The following is a 23,061-nucleotide window of genomic DNA, read 5'->3' as shown; positions in this document are numbered from 1 at the left end:
GAAACATTAAACTTTCAATATTTTTCTATACCGCATATAGAATCAAAGAGATGTTCAAGTTAAAACGAAATGCATCAATAATAAACATAGCCCATGGGTTGATTACCCCTAATAAAGGTGCCGGAAACGGTCGACCCTCATACCGACGGGCGAGTCCATTTCTTTACTATTTCAAAACAAAAAACTCATTTTTTTGGAGCACTCCAAAACCAACCAAAAATTTTGGGGATGCAAACAGTCTCTCATTAGAAAACTGCTTTATGTTACTGTAACAAGACCAGACATTAGCTTTGCTGTCGGAAGTTGCTGCTTACAGTGATGCTGACTATGCAGGGTCTGTTGATGATAGAAGGTCCACGACTAGCTTCTGTGTCTTTGTTGGGGGTAATCTCATATCATGGAGAAGCAAGAAACAAAATGTAGTCTCTAGATCAAGTGCAGAAACTGAATATAGAGCAATGCCTCAAACAGCGACTAAGATGATGTGGGTTAAATCTATGCTAACGAATATGAGTATTCATGTTCCTCTACCTATGAAAATGTGTTGTGATAATAAGGCTGCCACTTATATTGCAAACAATCCAGTATTTCATGAAAGGCACATTGAGGTGGATTGTCATTATATTCGGGATCTTATAAAAGAAGGTGTGGTGTCCACGGTTCATGTAGCTTTTGAAGATCAAGCAGCAGATATGTTTACGAAAGCTCTTTCGATTGGTGATTTCTCTAGATGTTGTGACAAGCTGAGCATGGTTGATATCTATGCTCCAGCTTGAGGGGGAGTGTTGAAATTAGAAAGTTTGGCTTTAAGTGTGGTAGTCATTTGATTATTTAAAAGTTAGGGTTCTCTTTTGTCTTTTTACTATTTTAGTTGTCTTATTTTTGTAATAGCCACAGTTGTGCCCTAATCTCTCTTTAAGTAGAGATTAGAGCACGATATGAATTGAATCTCTTTTTCGTCTCTCTCTCTCTCTCTCTCCCCCTTCTCCATTACACAACAAGTATAATGGGCCACTAAAGAATAGGCATATTCTTTACTTAAGAACTTGTTTAGCAATACTAAGTTGCAGAGAATGCCATAACTGGAACGAGGGAACACCTGAGGGGAATGTGCCTCGTTTTACTCTACAGCAACATCTCATATACATTGAATCTTGACTTCTTATAGGACACTAGAACTGTAGAGTTTTACTTCTCCTTCTATTCTATATAGGTTCATGTTCACATCATTGCATCAACTTTTTTGAAGAGGAAGAAGGAGAAAATAACTTTCAGGTTTCTAGAGAAACACGCTAATTACATTTTCATCATGGTATATGATGATGATTAAGGCTATTCTAGAAGTGCTATATGTATGTAATTATGAAGGTCATGCTTTGATGTCTCCCTCTCACCTGCTTGCGAAAGTTCTGATCAGCCGGGGGTGAAGCTAACAGAAATTTCTGGCTGAAGGGTGCTAGTTAGAAATTTTAAATTTGTATAGGGTATCAATATGTAAATGAGAAGAATGACCTTGAAGTACAAACATGAAAACAAACACTTTTTGTGGGTCCGCATGGGCAATCACCCACACATCCCACACCTGCCTCCCTCTCCCTCTCGAGGAACTGTGTGGATGACAGGCTCAGTCTGCACTTGGCCAAGAGTTTCTCCCATATTCCCACATGCCATGTACCCGAAGTCCATGCCCACTTTTCCCTCCAAGGCCGAGTTTACAGCCTACAGGCCAGGGTTACATAGGTGGAAATAGAGGCTTTGCTTGTGGGATGTGGTTACTCCGGCATGGAGATTGCATACAATCTCTGTGAGCATGGTGCCTGCATGTCCATTGTCGACGTGAATCCTTTAAAGTATCAATCAGGCTTTCTACTGTATCTTCTCTTTGAGTAAGTAAAAGCGTAGTTTCCGCTGACATCCAAACACACATCTTGTCTCCAAAAGTGTTCAAGAGTATTGTCACCCAACCACATGCTAAAGCTTGACTATTGAATGATGAGATAGATTATGAGTTTTTTAATATTTTAGCAACAACACCAACAAGTACTGATACTACTACTACTTATTTGTGGGTTGGATAGAGAGGAGAGAGACCAGAAACAAGGCAAGCAAGCTCAATCCCTGAGCCATTTTCCTCTAAAGACGAACCGCTCTTGAGTTGAAGAAATGGCTTGGTGAGGAATGGGTTCTAAATAGGCAATTTATAGGGAGAGGAAGGCTGTCTAGATGGAGCAAAAAAAGGAATTAAGCAGCACCTTCTAATTCATTTTAAGAAAAAAAATTTGAAAAAAAAAAGAAAGAAAGAAAGTTGAGGTGTTTCTAATTCTGATAAAATAAAGCCAAGCTTGTTCAGGAAGACGGGTAAAGCAGGTTTCCGTGTTAGAGCCTGTGCAGTTAAGAAGAATGAAAAAAAAATCTTTGAGCATTAATGAAGATTATTGAAATTGTTCAGATTTCGTTGCCACTAGCACAACACTTTGTGAGAAACAAATCTTGCAATAAATCAGGGTCCTTTTTCTTCTTTTGGGAGAAAACTATTACTGGGTATATAAATATGACATGTTATTAACATAGATGCATCCGTGGAACTTAGGACATTAAGTTATAAAATATAATATCAGCCTGAAAATTAAGAAAAGATCATCAAAGATAAGAATACAGTGGAACGACATTCCAACTTGTGTTGTGTTTGGAGAAAAATCTAGATAAGAAGATAATTTTGTAAATATTAGATTTTAATTTTTTTTTCTTCCCACTTCAGTGTTTGTACAAAATGGAATTTGAATCGGATCGGTAGGGTTGTCATTTCCATAGATTGGGCGATTCAGCAATTCAACCAAATTGGTAGTGAAATGGAAAATATATATAGTCAACATTTTCAAAAGAATGAAAGCAAAATGTGGGAAAAAAATTCATTTGTTATTATTTTTAATTTTTCTTGATTTCTGGGCAACTTACTTCCACTTTCATAATAAGATATTACGTGTAAAAGGGCCCATATGAAGTGGAACAAAGAGGCCACTGTTTTCTTTTAAAGAGCAGCCACATGATATTTGTAAACTCCAATGGCCAAAAGTAACGAGAATGCACATTTAATCTTTCATAATTTCATATTTTGAAATTTATTTAGAAAAAATGCCTAACATTTGGAAGATAAAATATCAAATATAATTGCCACTCACCGTTTAAAAGTTAACACGATTTTGTGAAAAAAACCCTAAAGAGAAATAAAAACATTCATTTTTTATATATAAAATGGCAAAAACACATTTAAAAAAACCAAGCCCCATTTCTTTGGTGACACAAAATAATCTTTTTGAGAAATGATTTGTTGCCATTTTTATTAACAATTATATATATATATATATATATATATATATATATATATATATATATATATATATATATATATATATATATATATATATATATATAATTGCACAAAAATTGAGATAGTTTCAGTTACGCTAAAAAAGGTTTCAGTTACACCTAAACAATATTGGAAGTGTTAGACAACTACAATAATAAGAACCACTCCAATGGACAAAGATGTTAAAGTGGTCACTTATCTTTGTAGAATGAACTCAGTTTTGATGCATCCAGTTGGCCCGAACGGTCAAGTCATTCTCAAGTGATAGAACAAACCAGGTTAGGTTTATATATCAAATGAACTAATTGAAAATGATAAATTGCTGAATACACATCAAGTTCAAAGAGAATTTAGACAATTCACCTAGTGAAAGTAACAAGTGCAATGAGCTCTCGTACATGAACATTTCAGGATACATGTGAAAGCAGAGGGAAACTAGTAGAAAACGAATATATTTACAAGAAGCTTGTTTTCTTTCTCAAGATGGATTTTTTTCTACAAACACATTCTGAAAAAGCAAAAAGATGACCTAAAAGCAGCCCTCAGCTTGGTGAAAGTTGGTAAAGACACGCGGAACAGAACACGCGTGTCCTGTCTAATCAAATTTTTCATCAAACACTGTCCATAGACAGTTTGGACATAACGGACAACTGGACAATAGTATAGATTGTTTTTTTGTTTCGTTGTCTTCCGAGCTGTTCAAAATTTCGAACAGACAGAACTCTCTCCCACCCCCGTCGACCACGAGCCCCCGACCCCGAGCCCCAACGCCATTGTCTTTCTCTCCTTCTCCTCCATCTCCACCCCGTCTCCACTGCCATTCTCCTCTATCTCCGTCCCCGAGCTGCCTTTCTCTTCCATCTCCGCCCCCGTCTCTGCCCCGAGCTGCCCTAGCTCTTCTTGTTTCTCTCCTTCTCCTCTGTTGCCCGAGCTGCCCTTGCCCTTTATGTTTCTCTCCTTCTCCTCTGTCTCTACGGCAAGGCAACCGCCGGATGCTTTTATTCTGTCTACTGAAAAATATCACTCTTTTGCTTCTTCCTCTGCTGAACAGAGTCATTGAGGACGTTATCTGCCCCCGTTGGTCTTTGCCGTTCATTGGAAGAAGGAAGAAGGAGAGAAAGACGTGGAGCTTTCTGTTTCTGATTGGTTGAAGATTTCAGCAGTGGCAGTGAAGTGAGTAATCTTCTCTTCTTGATTTTTTGCTTCCCAAATCGCCTGAAAGTCTAAAAGCTACTGCCCCATTTCAAGTCTCCCTTTTGTCAATTGCATTTTTCTCGTTGGTATGACCTCTGGATTTAGATAGTCATATTGAGAAGTGCTTTTTTCTCCGATTCACATGGTTGTAAAGCCTTCGTTTAAGACGAAGAGGTAGAACCGAAAAATTTAACGTATTTTAAAGGCATACATATTGTCATATTAAGAAGTGCTTTTTGGAAACTCTGTAAAGTCTTTGCACACCTCCATAGAGACCACTATTATTATTGTTAGTAATTGTATTCTCAGACTCATTAACTAGATAATTCATAGCTAAAGCCATCTTACAAGTTTAGCTATTCTTTGATCTCCCTTTCCCATTCATTAACTGCATGCTTCTGCAGCCAACACCATTGTTCAATTTAAGCCAGTGACTACCTTGTCTTTCCATCTGACGCAGTTCACCGCGACTTTAAAATGATTAAATCATCAGCTCATCAGTGAGAAAAAATTCAGATACCACCCAACAAAAAGAAACTGCCGAGGCATGAAAGTCTATCCCATTCATTACCTCATGCACTGACTTCCGTAGATCAATTGCATCTTTTATTCGAGCTTCTAAGAACCCCCAGGTATCACGAAAATCTGGTTCAAAGATAATCATGTTAAATCAGGATCAGGTGTCCTGGGTGAAGGTATCATAACTAACCGAATTAGGTAGTGGATTAAGTTAACCTGTGGAATGATCAGTCAACATATATAGCTCGGTAGTGGAGTAAACTCCTCCTAGTCCAGCACGTTTTTGCTCTTAAATGGGCATGAATTCAGTGCCTTCTCTTTCTTGGAACGTTTTGGCCATCAGAATTTGCTCCATACCTATGTTAATCTGCTTGTCAGAAACATGTAATAGAATCACAAGTGTACACAAGAACGAACATTAATTACATTTCACTTTTAGTTCAAGAATAATTTCGCCGTTTGTGATGTTTTTATGTCAGTCATTATTCTGATGGGTTATTTGTCACTTCCTGTAGTAGCACAAAGATGCTTATCTGCATGTATGCATACACTTCCTGTAGTAGCACAAAGATGCTTATGTCCATGTATGCATACACTTCCTACATGTTCTGCACATCTAGCATGCTCATCTTGGATCATTTGGCATACGGTTGAACTTTCATACTTGATAATTCTTCGTCTGGATTCAATCTAATTGAGAAACAAGGGTAGACTCAGAGCTTCTCAAGCCCACATGGATTCCCTCTTAGGTGCTTCACCATATGCATAGCTAGTTGATCCATAGTTAGCAAAGGGGTAGAGCTCGGCGTGTGCCAAAGATTGAGAGAGAGAGACGAAAGGTGGCAATTTTAACTCCAAATACTGTTTACGAGGAGGTCTTTTATCCCTACCAACTGCATGGTATACTTACATGACAATAAAATGGACGAAAAACATGATTCTTCCAAAAGGAATGGCTCGTAAGCACCTTAACATGCACAGAGAGTTAGCCTCTAATCTCCTGGCAAATAACAAAGGTACAAAAATTTCAAATTCTGTGTGCTGTTATTTCTGGACCAGCAAGAGCTTACTGTGCAGTACCCAAAGTAAACCAATTATATGACAAGCTAGCAACCCACAAAGTGAAATAAGAGCCTGAAACACCAGAAACATAAACAATTCAGATACTGCCATTTAAGCATCAGAAGAAAGAATAAACAGTACCAATAAAGATAGAAAGGAAGATCCAGTTAATTGCCATGGCAGGCCAAGCAACTGTCGAAGCTGGAAAGGGAAATAAAAAGATTAGTACACATACACAATGTCTAACGCGCACACACACAAGGACATACATATGCAGCAATTTTGGATTCCCATCATACAACTTCAAAAAGCAAGCAAATGCAAGAATGGCCAAATCAGGATTATAACTTAGCCGTACTTGCCTGTACGGTAGAAATAGGACCATCATATTTGTGTTCATGCTTGAACTCAAAATGATGGAGAAAACAAGAGATCAAATAGGACATACGTTTCCAGCACTAGAATAATGTGAGCAATAGTGGAATTTTGGGATAGTTGGATCATCAAAGCTGGAGTATCTTTCTACAAATTTTTCCAAGCGTTCAGCATTCAGAGCACCAGTGGGCTGCTAGAACATATATCTAAATTTAAAAACAAATACATAAAGCTCGAACTAAAGAAACAACAAGCTTCATAAGAAGCAATGAAAGGATATGGAAAGGTCCCTGTATGAAGATGGATCATCCAAATCTAAATCCTTTGAACAGTAGTCCGCAAGAATCCAAGGGAAAACAGGATACTGTTACAAGAGGCAACTTGTAAGACAAATTCTCAAAGAACAAACAGGCTTGCATAGTTATTTGACAAAAACCTGAGTGATGTCATTATAACACCGCCCAGCAAGAGTATTTAGCTGCATTAGATACTCAAAATTGCTAATCTGCATCAAACATTATTTCATAAGAAGGCAATAATCTGGGCTTCACTGTTACAGAAAGAATCACATCAATGTTTCAATCAAAATTTTACCTCCCACCTAGACCAACGCCCCATAAGCTGAGTTCGCTTGAGCAGCTGTTCTGGTCTGTATGAATAAAAATAGCAAAGAGCAGTTTAGGTTTAGAAGCATAGAGCACTGATAAGATGGTCCATAAAAAGAAAGGCAACTTGAACTAACCTGTGTTGTCAAATATATGTTATTTAGATGAGGTGGTCGGGCTTGAACAATTGCTCCATATGTGTTTCTGCGTCCTTCAGCAGTCTGCAATAAAAATCACAATAATCTATTAAGCATCAAAGTAGGACATGATACTGCTATGCAAAGCTAAATAAACGAAAAGAGCAGAGAGGGATCATACCCCAAAATCAAAAAAGAAGTTTGACTGGTCGATCATAAACAACTCCAGTGCACTTCTCTGCAAAAGGTATCTGCATCACAAAGCAACTATTGATTGAGGATATTACACCACTGTTTTTCCTTTTTTTCTCTAATTTATTTTTTTCCTTATTTTTGCATTCTGCGTAGAAGTGTTTCGGTTCATTAACTAATTCAGCCCCTTGAAATAGCAACTGAATATGCCCAGTAACTTCAAGGGAGACCCTGCCATTCCTTTGTCTACAAAATGAGGGTATACCTCCTTATGTTGTATGCTACTATGAATATTTAAGTTTAATAAAACTGTTTGTCTATGTGTGTTCTACAAGGTTTAAGCCTACGTGATTATTCTTTCATATTCTGAATATTTTAAAAGCTCTTGCGCAATTGTGTTACTTGTCAAGTTATTTATTCCATTCTGTCCTAAGCACATCAGTTTTAAAAGTATATTAAATTATAACTAGAAGGGTCTACTCTATAGAAAAACTCGCATCACTGTTTTCAAAACATTCAGGAGAACCAAGATCCAAGTAGTGATTTTCATCCATAATTTGCCTTATCTGAGTTAGTGCAAACGGAGCCAAACTCAAACGAAAAGAAAGTATCCTTTAGGTGATCTAAATTAAAAAGTTCATCAAAAGTGAGATTTGAATAGATTGATGATCCTCTGTCGGAGAACTAAATAGATCGTGTATTCTTCTCCTATAAAGACAACATAATGCTGTGCAGCCAAATTGACATTGAAAAATTAAGCATACAACCAGAATGAAATGAATGCATCCAACCTTCTACCAAAAAAGTTGATGAAGAGAGGACGTAGGCCAAGTCCAATCCGTTTCGGCACATACTCCATTGTTTGAAGAAACTTGATCAACTAATTTATCAGCTATGAAGTTTATTGTCTTTGTAGTTACCTGGACAAAATTATTCAAAAATGCATTACCAGCAAAATTTGTCCCTAAATTTTTGTGGCAGGAAAACAACATAGAGAGAATGATATTCAGATGCGATACTAATGTAAAGGATGCACCGTTGGTGAAGAAAATTCGACAACGATTCTTTCATCTGATTCACTCAGCATGTGCCCAATAGTGGAAGAAGTGCTTTGTCTTTGATGTGCTTCAGAGACTTCAGCAACACCATGGTCCACAGGAATCTGAATAGGCGCCCTAGCAACCACAATAGGCTGCTCGTGATGACCCTTCACCTCTTCCCCTCCGCTCTTCCTATCTTGGATGTCATCAGCTTCGTCCCGATCATCATCTTCATTGCCACCTTCAAGTAACAAAGCCTCAGGCACAAGAATCAAAGCGCTAGAAGGAAGAACACCAGACAGTGAGGCTTCTGCGTCATTTCTGCGATCAATAGGCTGCTCCTGATCAGGTCTTATTGAAATATGTTCAAAATTTGCAGCCGCACCAATGAGCTTAGATCCACGATAATTTCTTCTTAAGCATCTTCTCATTCGAGAAGAACTTTCCATAAAATCCAACTTCCAAAACTCCTTAAGAAGCAAAAACGTTCTCAAGTGAATTAGTTTTCATCACTTGATGCTCATTATAAAGTGATGCAAGGGCCTTATAAATACTAAACAGAAAGAAAACCTAGCGATAAGTGTAAAGAATAGCAGCTACATACAGAATTGCTTTGACTTGTTGATAAGAACTTGCCCCGACCAACGATCCTTCCAAAATCTGACTTGTTCTCCATTCCCAACTTTCCATTCAACTTTGTTTTGTAGCCAGCTACAACACCATGCAGTCCTTTCCAGCCTTCAGTTTGGATTAGGGGATCTCTTGAGTGTCCATAGATTGTGGGAGCTCAAATATTTCTCCTTAAAAATGTTGGCCCAGGGGTCCTTGCTGGTCAGCATCCGACAGCATCTTGCTGGTTGGCATAGCTCTGCTGACATCCTCCAACCTTCTTATACCAACTCCTCCTTCTTCTAGAGGCAAACTCAGTCGCTCCCATTTGACTAGATGCATGTGTCTAGACCCTTCTTTCTCATTCCACAAGAATTTGATACAAACTTGTTCGATTCCATTTAAGATGACCTTAAGCAATCTAAAAGCCATCACCCAATAGTAAGGCAAGGTCATTAACACATAGCGGATGAGGCATAGCCGGCCCACGTAGGACAAAATCCGTGCCTTCCATCCAGCCAACCTCTTCTCCACCTTCTCTGAATCTTCTGTGAGATTACCCAAGAAAAGAGGTAAACCGAGGTACTCCGAAGGGAGGCTTCCACTAGACCATGGCAATATGCTCTGCACTTCTCCCATGTGGCAATCAACTATAGTCCTAGCAAAAATCATAAACTTTTGCATATTCACCATCATGCCAACAAGCCAATCAAAATCCTGCAAAACAACTTTGATGGTAGTCATAGTTTTCTTAGCGGTCTTGACTGCCATAACCACATCGTCGGCGAACAGCATAGCGCATCCATTAGTCCCCACACGTCGGATTTTAGGAACAAGGATGTTTTTGCAATTTGTTCCTTAATGAGTCGTCTATTGAAAATTTCCATAAAAAATAAGGAAAAGATAGGGGACAAAGGGTCACCCTCAAAACAACTTTGATGGTAGTCATTGTTTTCTTAGCGGTCTTGACTGCCATAACCACATCGTCGGCGAACAGCATAGCGCATCCATTAGTCCTCACACGTCGGATTTTAGGAACAATGATGTTTTTGCAATTCGTTCCTTGATGAGTCGTCTATTGAACATTTCCATAACAATAAGGAAAAGATAGGGGACAAAGGGTCACCCTGTCGTAGTCCGCACCTCCCATCAAATTTCTCTCCCATCCTGCCATTCACCAGTACTCCATAAGACACAGAGGTAGCACACTTCATGAATAGAGCATCCATTAGTCCTCACATGCCGGATTTTAGGAACAAGGATGTTTTTGCAAATCGTTCCTTGATGAGTCTTCTATTGAACATTTCCATAACAATAAGGAAAAAATAGGGGGACAAAGGGTCACCCTGTCGTAGTCCGTGCCTCCCATCAAATTTCACTCCCATCCTGCCATTCACCAGTACTCCATAAGATAGTGGTAGCACACTTCATGACTCTAGCAATCCATCTGGGATGAAATCTCAAAAACTGCATACTATTGGCTAAGAAAGCCTAAAAGACTCTATCATACGCTTTCATCAAATCAAGCTTAAGACAACAGCCTCCTTTGTCACAAAACTCCTTAGAGTTTATGGTCTCGTTCACCCATATAATGTTGTCATGGATGTGTTACCCTTTCGAAAAGGCAGCTTGATTAACATCGATAATATAGCTGAGGATGCCCCTCATTCGGTTAACAATAACCTGTTGCATAAGGAAATTGGTATGAAATTTTCAACTTTCTTAGAGTTATCCTTTTTAGTTGAAATTAGAAAGTTTGGCTTTAAGTGTGGTAGTCATTTGATTATTTAAAAGTTAGGGTTCCCTTTTGTCTTTTTACTATTTTAGTTGTCTTACTTTTGTAACGGTCACAGCCGTGCCCTAATCTCTCTTTAAGTAGAGATTAGAGCACGATATGAATTTGATCTCTTTTTCGTCTCTCTCTCTCTCTCTCTCTCTCTCTCTCTCTTCCCCTCTCTCTCTCTCTCTCCCTCTCCCCCTTCTCCATTACGCAACATGGTATCAAAGCCACTGCTGGCGTGATCTTCTCTCGTCTTTTTTGCTGTATCTTCTCAGGCTGCTGTTCATGGATGCTGTTTAGAGTATTAAAGCAAAGTTGATATGTTGTTTGTGTGGCTATGGTTTAAGGCATGATCAGAGGTTCTGGTGAAGTAGAATATATGCAGAATTTATCTACGCAAGACGTGGACTTGCTGTTTGAGAGTTGAGGCAGAATATATGCAGAATTTATCTACGCAAGACGTGGACTTGCTGTTTGAGAGCTGAGGCAGAATATATGCAGAACTTATCTACGCAAGACGTGCACTTGCTGTTTGAGAGTTGAGGTTGGGAATAGAAGAAGCAGCGGCAGACTTTGTTTGTAAGGTTGTGCTTTCAGCAGAATATTTTCAGCAAGGTTTTCCTTTGTTTTTCTTGTGTGCTTTCAGCAGAATATTTTCAGCAAGGTTTTCCCTTTTTTCTTGTTGTTCGAGGTTGTGAAAGAAGATTGTGCACATTTCTTGGTTTTGTTCCTGACGTCTGCGTGAAGTTGCTGCATATTATTTTATCTTGGTATTCTCATTCTTAATTTCTTGCTGTGATTCATTATGGCTGAGAACCACAAATCAGAGGGTGGTAACGATCATAAAGGAGTTGGAAATCCCTTCTTCTATGGATCTACGGTTAAATTAGATGGACACAACTATGAACTGTGGTCCAGGTCCTTTATGTTGTCAGTCAAAGGACATCGAAAGAGACACATAATTGAAGAGGATGAGCCTATTGACAAGTCAGGGAAGTACATAACCTGGGAAGAGGACGACAGCATGGTTATGTCTTGGATTATGAATAGCGTCCAACCACAAATTGCTTCTACTATTACTTACTATACTACTGCGAAGGAGATGTGGGAATTCCTTAGACAGACATATTCACAAGATAAGAATGCGAGTAAAATCCTTCAAGTTGAAGAAGAGTTGCACAACCTCTCAGGACCTATCACAATACTTTGCAACAATTAAAGCTACCTATGAATGTCTGAAATTCTTGCGTCCTCCATGCAAATCTTGTTATAAGTCACACTTTGAACCTATTATGGTTGTAAAGTTTCTTGCTGGTCTCTCTCCTGAGTATGATGCTGCTGAGGAGCAGATGCTCACTGGAAGTGAAATTCCTGATCTCTCTGATGCATACAACAAACTTAGCTGTCTGGCTATTAGCTTGTCTCAACCAGCTGGTGTGACACCAGCTTCTGCTCTTGCTGTCGGGGGGTGGTCGTGGTCATGGCACCACCTATAGTGCCAGAGGAAGAGGTATAGGTCATGGAACTGGGGGCCGTGGGAGGTTCCAATGCACTTATTGTGGAAAGATTGGACACTTAGAGGATCGCTGTTGGGATAAACATGGTCGCTCATCCTCTTTGTCGCAGGGAAGAAATATGGTCACCAAACAAGGCAAGAGCCCTACTCACTCATCTATGGGCTCTGCACAGGCTGCCACTCCTACAATGGAGGACTCTTCGTCTAGTATAGCACAAGAGACAGTTACAGTTAGCATTGACAGAGTTGAGTATGAGCAATTTTTAGCACACAAAGCATCACAGGATCAGCTTCGACAGCGTTGACTGATCGAGCCTTCATAGCGGGTCCTTCCACGTCTGACTCAGGTACTTCGTGGATTATTGATTTAGGAGCATCGAGACATTTCTGCAGTAGACCTGGGTCTTTCACTACTTTGCATAGATTTCCCCAGACACGTCATGTCAAAATTGCATATGGTAGACTGTCACCCATATTGGGTATGCAGATGTGAAGCTTTCTCAGTCTATGACTATTCCACATGTTTTATATGCTCATGAATTTCCATCTCATTTACTCTCTGTTAAACAGTTGACTACTGATTTACACTGTCGCATTATTTTTTACCCTGGTTTATGCTCATTTCAGGACTTACAAACTGGGAAGACGATTGGTGGCGGCTATAAGAAAGGGGGTGTCTACATCCTGTCGGCTCCTATGGGTCTTGCTGCTACCTCTTCTACATCAGAGTCTACATTCTTCCAGTGGCATCTCCGGCTTGGTCATCCTTCAGCACCCAAGCTCCGTTCTCTCCTACCTAATCTTTCAGTTCCAGAGTCTTTTCAGTGTGAGGCTTGTCAACTTGGCAAGCACACACGTAGTAGTTTTCCTTCGAGTCTTAGTCCTTCAAGTCAAGGGTTATTTGATCTTCTTCATGTTGATGTGTGGGGGCCTAGCAGAGTTGCTAGCCGAGCTAAGTTTAGGTACTTTCTTGTTGTTGATGATTATTCTCGAGTCAATTGGGTATTCCTTTTGAAGGAAAGGTCTGAAGTAATTTGTATTCTCAAAAACTTGGTTATTGAAATAAAGACTCAATTTGGTTCTGTGGTTAAGTGTATTCGCACTGATAATGCTCTTGAGTTCAAATAATCTATCTTAATGACCCTTTATGCTGAAAATGGTATCTCTCCCCAATTTACATGTCCTCATACCTCACAACAGAATGGAGTTGCCGAACGAAAACATAGGCAACTTCTAACTGTTGCTTGTACCCTAATGCTTCATAATCATGTACCTGCATACTTATGGGGTGATGCCATACACATGGCTTGTTACCAGACCAATCGTTTGCCATCATCCTACATTGACAACAAAGTACCGATTAAACTTGTTTATCCCAATCGAAGCTTATTTTCCATTGCACCAAAAGTTTTTGGTTGTACCTGCTTTGTTCACATCCTTACGCCTAAACGTGATAAACTTGCTGTTCAAGTCATTAAGTGTGTGTTCATTAGCTATCCTCGAAACCAAAAAGGGTACAAGTGCTTTGATCCGGTAACTCACAAAGAGTATATCATTGCGGATGTCACTTTTTTTGAGTCTCAGTCTTACTTTAGTCATACTTCTGTGTCATCTGAAATGCCATGTCCTATCCCTTTACATATTCCTCCTGTCCCGTTGCAATCTTTTCCATCTCCCACTCTGACTATGAATAGGTTTCAGGATCCTCCATTGGTCTACACTCGGCGACATGACCCCTCTCATGGTTGACCATCAGACTCTTCTCAAGATGTGAGCTCCACTGAAGTAAGTATACCTGATGTTCTTCCTTTAGATGACTTGCCTATAGCCCTGCGCAAAGGCAAGAGACCGTGTACCATGCATCCTATCTCTCACTTTGTTTCCACTGCCCATCTTGATGATAACTTACAACAGTTTCTTAAGGCTATGGCAGTTCATACTGTCGCAACTTGTCATCAACAGGCCTTACTAGACTGTAAATGGCGAACAACTATGCAAGATGAGATGGACGCTCTCGTACAGCGTGGTACCTGGGAGTTGGTTGATCCACCTGAATATTGTGACATTGTTGGCTCCAAATGGGTATTTACAGTCAAAGCAATCTGGTTATAGCATAATACAACGTGGAAATGTCAATAGACAATCAGCACATAAAAGAAACAATCAATAACTTAAATATTTGAAAGGCCAATCCTATAATTTCAAGATTCCTGCTTAATTGTGGGTTTGGGATCATAATCTCAAACTTTTTAAGAACTAACAGAATGCCATTGGAACAAATAGGACAATTGAACATGTATATAAGAGAAAATCCAAGCTAAATTTAAAAAGGTGACACATACAATACTCCCATAACTATTTCAACGATCGACACGAGTAGGAAATGGAACAATCCTTATAGTGGATGGAACAAATTTCGTCCAATCATACTTGAAATGCAATTGATCCAGAAAATTTCCTACTAGCTACTGTTTTTTTGCCCTATGCAGTAACCTTAGAAGCATATAATTCAGAAGAATCTCCATCATCAACAAACTGCATGCTACCAACTATAAGAAACCCTTGATGTGACCATCAAAAAATGAGGTTGGTTTTCTATCCTACTATTCTCTGCGAATTGCGCCCATTTACATTTTCTTATTTTGCAGAAAATTCATCAGAAAGCTGTGCTCACTTAGCAACACATGTCGATGTCAGTAACTCAGAGATGTACTGAAGGATCTAGAGTTCGGTCTTCTGTAAATCTTTGAGGTATTTATGTCATCATTGTGTGACATGTACTATGCAGCTTACGGAAAATATAGAGTTACTAGAAAAAAGAAGTATTACCTAATACCTGTCCTTTGCAGAACTAGAAACATGTGTGCGTGAATAAGAATTGATCTTCAAATTTATGCATGATCTCATATGTATCGTATACCACTATTGTTACCATATATATAGCGTATAACATTAACTATATTATGGGCTTATCATAATAACGTATATAGCCTGCACTATGTAATATATCATGTATAACTAGTGTAATCTGTTAGAGTCTATGGTGCCTATCTCTATTGGGTTGATGCCAATAGAGATAAGCACTATTATATGGCTGTACAGTATCTATATACACATATATGTATATATGCACTATATATATTACATGCAATTAGGGTACCTATACAGTTATATATATATATATATATATATATTATCATATGGTCATTAATGTACAGTATGGGCTGTTGTTACATATTGTAACCCAAATGATAGGTACAAACAATGACCACGTTAGTCTTTATGGTATCATAGTACAACATTCCCATAAGCTCATGATATACAGGTAACAATGGCTGATGATATTGCATAAAAGCCCATTGCAGTAACCTATATTGTTTGTGCTAAGGGCACTACTGGTAATATGAACACCCATGTCATACAAGGGGTTATAGGTAACCTCTTATAATGGGTAAGGTCATATGGTAAGGTATAGTTAAATAGGGTAACTATTATTGTATGATATACTGTTATATTAGACGTAACTATATAAAGAATAAGGTGTTTACAAAAATAAGGACTTTCAAAAAACGCTGTTCAACTTTTGAAAAACAACAAACACATGCTTAACATTAACATTGGAGATGAAATTGCATGTCTAGATCTGAAGCCCATAAGGTGTGCCAAAGGAGGTTGTTTATTATGGTTAATATAATGAAGGGAAAAAGGAAGAGTCATCGCGATCATTCAATGGACAAACACCCAAGTGGCAACCAGACAGGATGTTTTTCACACCCTTCTTTCAGCTGCAACTAAGCCTCGGCATAGGGTAGGCCCCACCTGGTCCAATAAGGAGTCGAGCTCGGGCTGTCCGACACCCAAAACTCAGGTTCGGGTTCGATTCGATTAATCTAAAAAAATGTATTTTTAATATAAAATAATATGTATATAATTAATTGTAATGGGTCCGGCACTCGCATCCGCACCCGCACCGGCACCCCGCACTCATGTGACATAGTGTACAGGGCCCGGGAATGAATTCACCGTTGTATGGCTGACCAGCGATTACTAGTGATTCTAGCTTCATGCAGGCAAGTCCCCATTCATAATTGGGCACGGGATAATGGAAATCATAAAACTAATGTCGGGCCTTGCACATTTACTATACGTTAACACTCGCTCAATTAGTCAAGAACTAGTTCCTCCCTTATGTTTCTAAACAAATTTCTTCTCAAGGATTCGTTATAATTTGATTTACATAACTAAAGGAAAAAGGCTTTTGATTAAATAACAAAACCATCAGGCTTCAACCTTATATGGAGTACATCGCTAGCCTAAACCTAAACCAAAGGTTGACACACAATGGGAAGATAATATGTATAAGCAAAAGGATATCTAGATACTGACAAATTAGTGATATAGTCTTCCTCCCGCAAGGTTTTCACAATCTCATTCCAAAATGGAGCAAACTTGGCAGCATATGCCTTGTCTCTCTGAATATAGTCCTACACCAAATATCATTAGCCATTAACTATAAAATTGAAACTAGAATGAAAAGAAGAATGAATCACCTGAAAATATGCAGATTTAAAGAATCACATGCCATCGTCCATGGATGTTCCATTCAGATACATCATTTATAATAAATGCAACCCCACAGAGATGAGTACATAAATGCAAGGATAAATAAAAATAAGGACTTTCAAAAAACGCTGTTCAACTTTTAAAAAACAACAAACACATGCTTAACATTAACATTGGAGATGAAATTGCATGTCTAGATCTGAAGCCCATAAGGTGTGCCAAAGGAGGTTCTTTATTATGGTTAATATAATGAAGGGAAAAAGGAAGAGTCATCGCAATCATTCAATGGATAAACACCCAAGTGGCAACCAGACAGGATGTTTTTCACACCCTTCTTTCAGCTGCAACTAAGCCTCGGCATAGGGTAGGCCCCACCTGGTCCAATAAGGAGTCGAGCTCGGGCTGTCCGACACCCGAAACTCAGGTTCGGGTTCGATTCGATTAATCTAAAAAAATGTATTTTTAATATAAAATAATATGTATATAATTAATTGTAATGGGTCCGGCACTCGCATCCGCACCCGCACCGGCACCCGGCACTCATGTGACATAGCCCGGGAATGAATTCACCGTTGTATGGTTGACCAGCGATTACTAGTGATTCTAGCTTCATGCAGGCAAGTCCCCATTCATAATTGGGCGCGGGATAATGGAAATCATAAAACTAATGTCGGGCCTTGCACATTTACTATACGTTAACACTCGCTCAACTTAGAGCAACAATATCTCAAAAAACCAAGCAAAACTCATGATCTTTCCAAGCAAAAAGCTAAACACTACCACACTAAGATAATTAGATGAACGGCATACCTCGCCTAGACCATCACTTGCCCCAAGCAAGAAGCCAACAATTGCAGAAAAGAGTGTATAGAAAATCTGAAAAGAGTGTATAGTAAATCTGAAAATCCAGAAGATAAATCTGCAAATAATAGCATATCAGTACGAGACAGCAGGAAAAAGAACTATTCAAAATCAAAGACAATGAGCAGCTGCAGGACATTTTCATGAATTACACTGTCAAGGAAAACGGGGAAAAATGGTTCTACAACCAACAATATGGAAAAACTTAACCACCTGAAACAAACTTTTTAGCTAACACACAGTCATAAGACCCCAAACTATTAAGCTTATGAATTTGACGGTATCCAAGAACCAGAAACACCCTATTCTCCTAAATCACAATTCACCTACAGAAGTTTTGACTTTGCACACCTTGACTAACTGCATAACATTAATCAATAAAATCTAAAAAATGCATGGATACAAAAGAATCATCAATAAAGGAAATTAACAAATTTCAAGCAAAAACCGAGCTGTACGAAACATATTGAGGTATATACAGCACTATCTGTAAAGAACTGCATCCATGTAGTCTAAGAATCTCCAAAACCTAACGAAAGCTCAGCAGCTGATGTTCCCTTCAAAGTCAAAAAAGGTTTCAAGTACATATCCAACAAAATTTCAGCGAACTTAAGGCACAACGCCATCTCCACACTTAGGCAACCCAAGCTAGGGCTTTAAAAACATAATACATGTGTACAGACACTACAAAATTTGCTACACCACATGCTATCATGAATCATACCTCAATGTAGCATGGCCAAGCCCTTAGCACCAGGCCATGCCAACCTGCTAAGTCGCTAACTTGCTATCGAATGGCCATTCCATCATTGGCCCAATTCAACATCTGATGTCCACCCCATTATTCCAAGTCTTTGCCAACTGCTTTCATGCTTGGCCTTCTCACAGGTGTTGCGGGTGCTACATTCTCAAGTGCCTCAATGTATGTGACTAGAGAACTAGACGGAGCCGAGGCAATGAGTAGACCCTAGAGCTTAAGCATGCCTAGGCTGGACTAAGCGCTCTAAATGAAAATAAAAAATAAAAAATAAAAATGTAAAAGCTAATAAAATGCAACCAAAATATTATTATATACAGTCACATATATAAACATATACATGATTATATACAGTCACAAAAAGAATGACAAAATAATACAAAACTAAAGATCGTTAAATAATACAAAATTTATTCATATGAATACACATACAATAACATCAAGTCTTTCTCTCTCTCTCTCTCTCTCTCTCTCTCTCTCTCTCTCTCTCGCTGGTTGGTCCACCAAAGCGATTGTGATTCCACAAAAGCTCTCATGAATAAAGAGGGTTAAAAAAAATTTCCAGCAAGCACATAGATGTGCACTTTCTCATGAGCATCCCCCTCTTATATGTGCTCCTGCATGTCTCCACAAAAAAGAACATGATGCACGAAGTCTATAGAACACTTCAAAAATATTAAAACATACAACAGGCAAAGAATTTAAAAGGCATGCTTAGAGAACTGAAAACTACCACAAAAACATGCAATAAGTAACCAAAAAAACTAAAAACAGTACTGAGTTGGTTCAGTCTATGGGTTGTAGAATGTAAATGCACATTCCGAGGGTGTGTTTGCATGGTCGAGCATAATATCCGCAATATATATATATTTCATTTCCACTTTGACTTAATTTAGCAAAATATGTAAAAGATGAACAAGTTATAAAACAAAAAAATGTATATTTAGAAGAAAAATTGAGAAATATGTATTAAAAGATTTTGTTTGGTTACTCACTAAGTAGAGATTTGCACCCGCACCTATGTCAACATGGGTACGGATGTCATTTTGAAGCACTCGTGTGTTATAGTTGACAACAACTTGACCCGCTTTAGCAAAATCCCTCCTCCCCGAGCACCCAGGCGATTCCACCCTATGCTTTTTAGAAGGTAAGACTGAAAAGATAAAACTAAAAATAAACACATGAAGTTACCTTGCATCTTCAATAGGCTGACCATATATGCAGTGGTATAAGCCGAGATAGTAGCTTTTCGTGTGAACAACAAGCAATGTCCTAAAACTATAAGAACGTTTGGCACCATGAATCTACTATGGCTATTCCTAATCCTCTCTGAACTTGTTGATTCACTTTTAGGACTTCTATGGATAGCACCTGTGGATTTTAAAAACAACCCCACTTATATGTGGTTGAAATTAGTCCAATTGCAGGAATTAAGAAGCTACATTCACATAAATACATTTTCAAAATAAATGATAAAACACATAGTGGAGGAAAACACATGGAGTGAAAGCAAGCATGTTATAAGTTCAAGTAATCACTAAGAAGTAAAATTTTGTATTTGGCCCCACATAAATAGCTCTATCGTGCAAAGACTGTTATTCTGTGCTTCATTCCGATCAACCCAAATAAAATAATAAAAAAAAGGAAAAGAAAAAGACCCAGAAGACTGCTCACAATAAGCACGAGTGTTAACATTCCAACTAAACAAATAGACTCGGATGAAACACATCCATAAGCATTCAAATAAATCTGAAAGAAAAACTACCCAAAAATACTTAAGTTTCTACAGACATGATCGAAAAAAAATATGAACCAAAGCCACAGAAAGATTACAGGCCCAAAAGGTTGCTCAACTGCTCAAGAAATCCATCTGTTTACTACTTCAACGGACTCAAACATCCACAGAACGACACTCTCACATATCCACGGGATAACTCAACTACGAACGCCAATTCAAATAGCTTTGTGAAAATCGTGAAAATTCTATGGTGTCTGGAGCACACACTAGTAAGAGAATCAATCCAATGTTTCAAACCATCAAACCAAGCATTAGTTAAGCAAACATTCAACCCAAGTTCACATAACTAACCATTGTCACATTTGACACATATAACAACAAGGGTCGATGATAAAAGACAACCCAAACACATGCAGCCATACCGGTCTGTCGACGCATGAAACTAGACATCGATTTTACCTCACTAAACTAAATAAACAAACACTGGAAAAACGAAAAATAAACAAAGTCGTTCCCAAGTAATAAATGAAATAGCCAATTAATCAAACGCAGAACCCACAGAAAGTAAAAGGAAACCAGTTGAAAGTCCAATAAAGAACGTGCTGGATTCGACTTACTTTCGCAAGGTAGGAACACAACCGAACCAAGACGTCCGACCCAGACACTAATATGTGGTGAAGGAACGCCGAGAGGACTGGCGCAGTGAGCTTGTGGCGCAGCGCGATCGTGTGGCAGACGGCACGAACGATCCGACGTACCTCCTTCGTGTACGCCCCCGTGTCGATCAAGGTCCCGATCTCTTTCAGATCTTTTCACCCAGGAAAACAAGAAACAGGGCATCAAAACCAGATCGATACCCTAGAAAGAAGCAAAGAAATGGGGATTTAGGGGATGATTACGCTGAAGAATGGGATAAGTGAACGAGGATTGAGAGAGAGGCGGGGTAGCCTGCGTCGTCTTCTCCTGGTTTCGCCCTGCGAATAAGCTCAGAGAGAAGGGGGAAAATGAGTAAAGGCCCGGTCTCCCTTTTCCCTTTGTCTTTTGAAACGGCTCTAAGACTCGGGCAATAATCGAATCGGGAAGCGAGTATCTCGGCTTCTAAAACGATCATCCAGCGGAAACCGGTTTGAGTCTAGGACTACCGGATCGTACGTAATCAGATTTGGAATTAACAGTTCAAGATCCAAATAATCCGTGTTATATTTTTCTATGTGATGGTTTCAGCATAAGTACTTATCTTTTCTATTTGAATGCAAAGCTATAACAGGATATGAAGCTGAGAAATTGATTGGGTTGGATATCAAATCCAAACTTTAGTTGTAGGCAGGCTTGCTTCGAAGGGCTTGTTTGATGGGAATCGATTAAGTTGGAATGACAATCCAAGCATCGTCTTGCTGGTGCGATCATGGATTCACGTCCACCTCAAACAAACATAGTGTATATGACAATGGATGAATGGCTTGAGACTTGATATCCATGGTAATTGACTGTCTTTAACTATTCATTCGTGGATCAATTGGCCAAGCAAACGAACACCCAGATAACTTGTTTGAAATGGGCCCCGTCACATAAATGTAAGACACCAAACAAACGTGTGACTATTTTAGTCAGTACTTTTTGGACTCACCCGAAAATATTAATTTTGTCCGAAGGTGAAACGAGTACGACCTGATCTTCAATTGTCTCATAACACCTACATCTCAACATTCAAATATGCAATTTGATATACTTCAGCGGCGAAGAAAATGGTTTGAGATGACCGCTTCTTTTTTTTCCTTTCCCCATTCAAACATCGCAGAGGATAAAAGTTTCAGTTTCTTTCTGTTACATACGAATACGAAAGATTACTGTGCATGACTAGCGGGTTTCTGATCATAGTGACAGTGACAAAAGATGAACTCTTTTTAAGGAGCGAATTAGCTCATCCTTCATATTTGCCCTTTAAAAAGAACAAGTCATCATTCTGTCAATTTCACAACGTTAGCAGTTTGCTTAAAGCAGCTTTGCAACTTTTTTGAAAGTCGTTTAGTAAATGATCTTAACAATCCCAACAAGTCTTTCAATCTCTCTTCATCGACATTTTCTGAGGTATTGTGAACACAAAAGTTTCAGCCTTTATCGCATATATCTAGCATAATTAGATTCAAGCTGCTCACAAGGTGAGATGGCTATGGAAAAAACATAGGTTTTTGCACCCTGGAAGTATGAGGTCCAACACCACAACGAAGTTAATTAAGCTCTTCATGGTATTCAATCACCTGCTTGTAAACACCGTCAACATATTCTTAAAAACATTAAATATTTTATTTTTATTGTTTGAAAACGACATGTGCAAAAACTTGGAGTATGAAGCAGTTGTTCTATATTATGAAAGAGTGAAAGAGAGATCTAGAGAGAGAGATTCTGCATAGCAGAACACATGCATTACAAATACCGCCATTGCCAAGCTAACACAGTCGCATAATACTCCAAACGCTGCAACCCAATTGACTGAAATCATCCTTGAACCTTCCCACAGTCAAACATGGAGGTCTGCGTTGTGACCCAAGAAAGCATCCCAACCAGCAACCTATTCCTCAAGAAGTTGATCGTCGTGCCACCACTCTGCTGCGGCTTCCCCACCCAGTAGGTCGTCAAAATGAGCCTGAACCATTTTCCCCTCCTTTGCTTCACATACTTCTCCAGTCCTTTCACTCTTTGGTCTCTTTGTTCTTCACTCCCCTTGATCCCCAGGAGGGCTTCTCCC

At 38.9% G+C, this 23,061-nt stretch overlaps 1 protein-coding gene across 1 annotated transcript; it reads right to left on the bottom strand.

Annotated features, from left to right (window-relative positions):
• Window positions 1-4,809: 4,809 nt before the first annotated feature.
• On the bottom strand, window positions 4,810-21,426 carry LOC116247532 (uncharacterized). The gene is made up of 10 exons (XM_031619704.2): window positions 21,215-21,426; window positions 20,933-21,123; window positions 19,573-19,730; window positions 17,770-17,835; window positions 16,783-16,880; window positions 7,441-7,510; window positions 7,260-7,343; window positions 5,991-7,166; window positions 5,297-5,437; window positions 4,810-5,206 (listed from the first exon to the last, which is right to left on the bottom strand). Exons 1-8 carry the CDS (start codon window positions 21,424-21,426, stop codon window positions 7,119-7,121), a joined length of 927 nt encoding a protein of 308 aa, XP_031475564.1. The 3' UTR covers window positions 4,810-5,206; window positions 5,297-5,437; window positions 5,991-7,118.
• Between the last annotated feature and the right edge of the window lie 1,635 nt (window positions 21,427-23,061).

Source organism: Nymphaea colorata, chromosome 2 (assembly GCF_008831285.2).
Source record: "Nymphaea colorata isolate Beijing-Zhang1983 chromosome 2, ASM883128v2, whole genome shotgun sequence".
In the NCBI taxonomy this organism is placed as follows: Eukaryota; Viridiplantae; Streptophyta; class Magnoliopsida; order Nymphaeales; family Nymphaeaceae; genus Nymphaea; species Nymphaea colorata.
The sequence above is the reverse complement of the archived record's forward strand: the minus strand, read 5'-3'. Positions and strand labels throughout refer to the sequence as shown.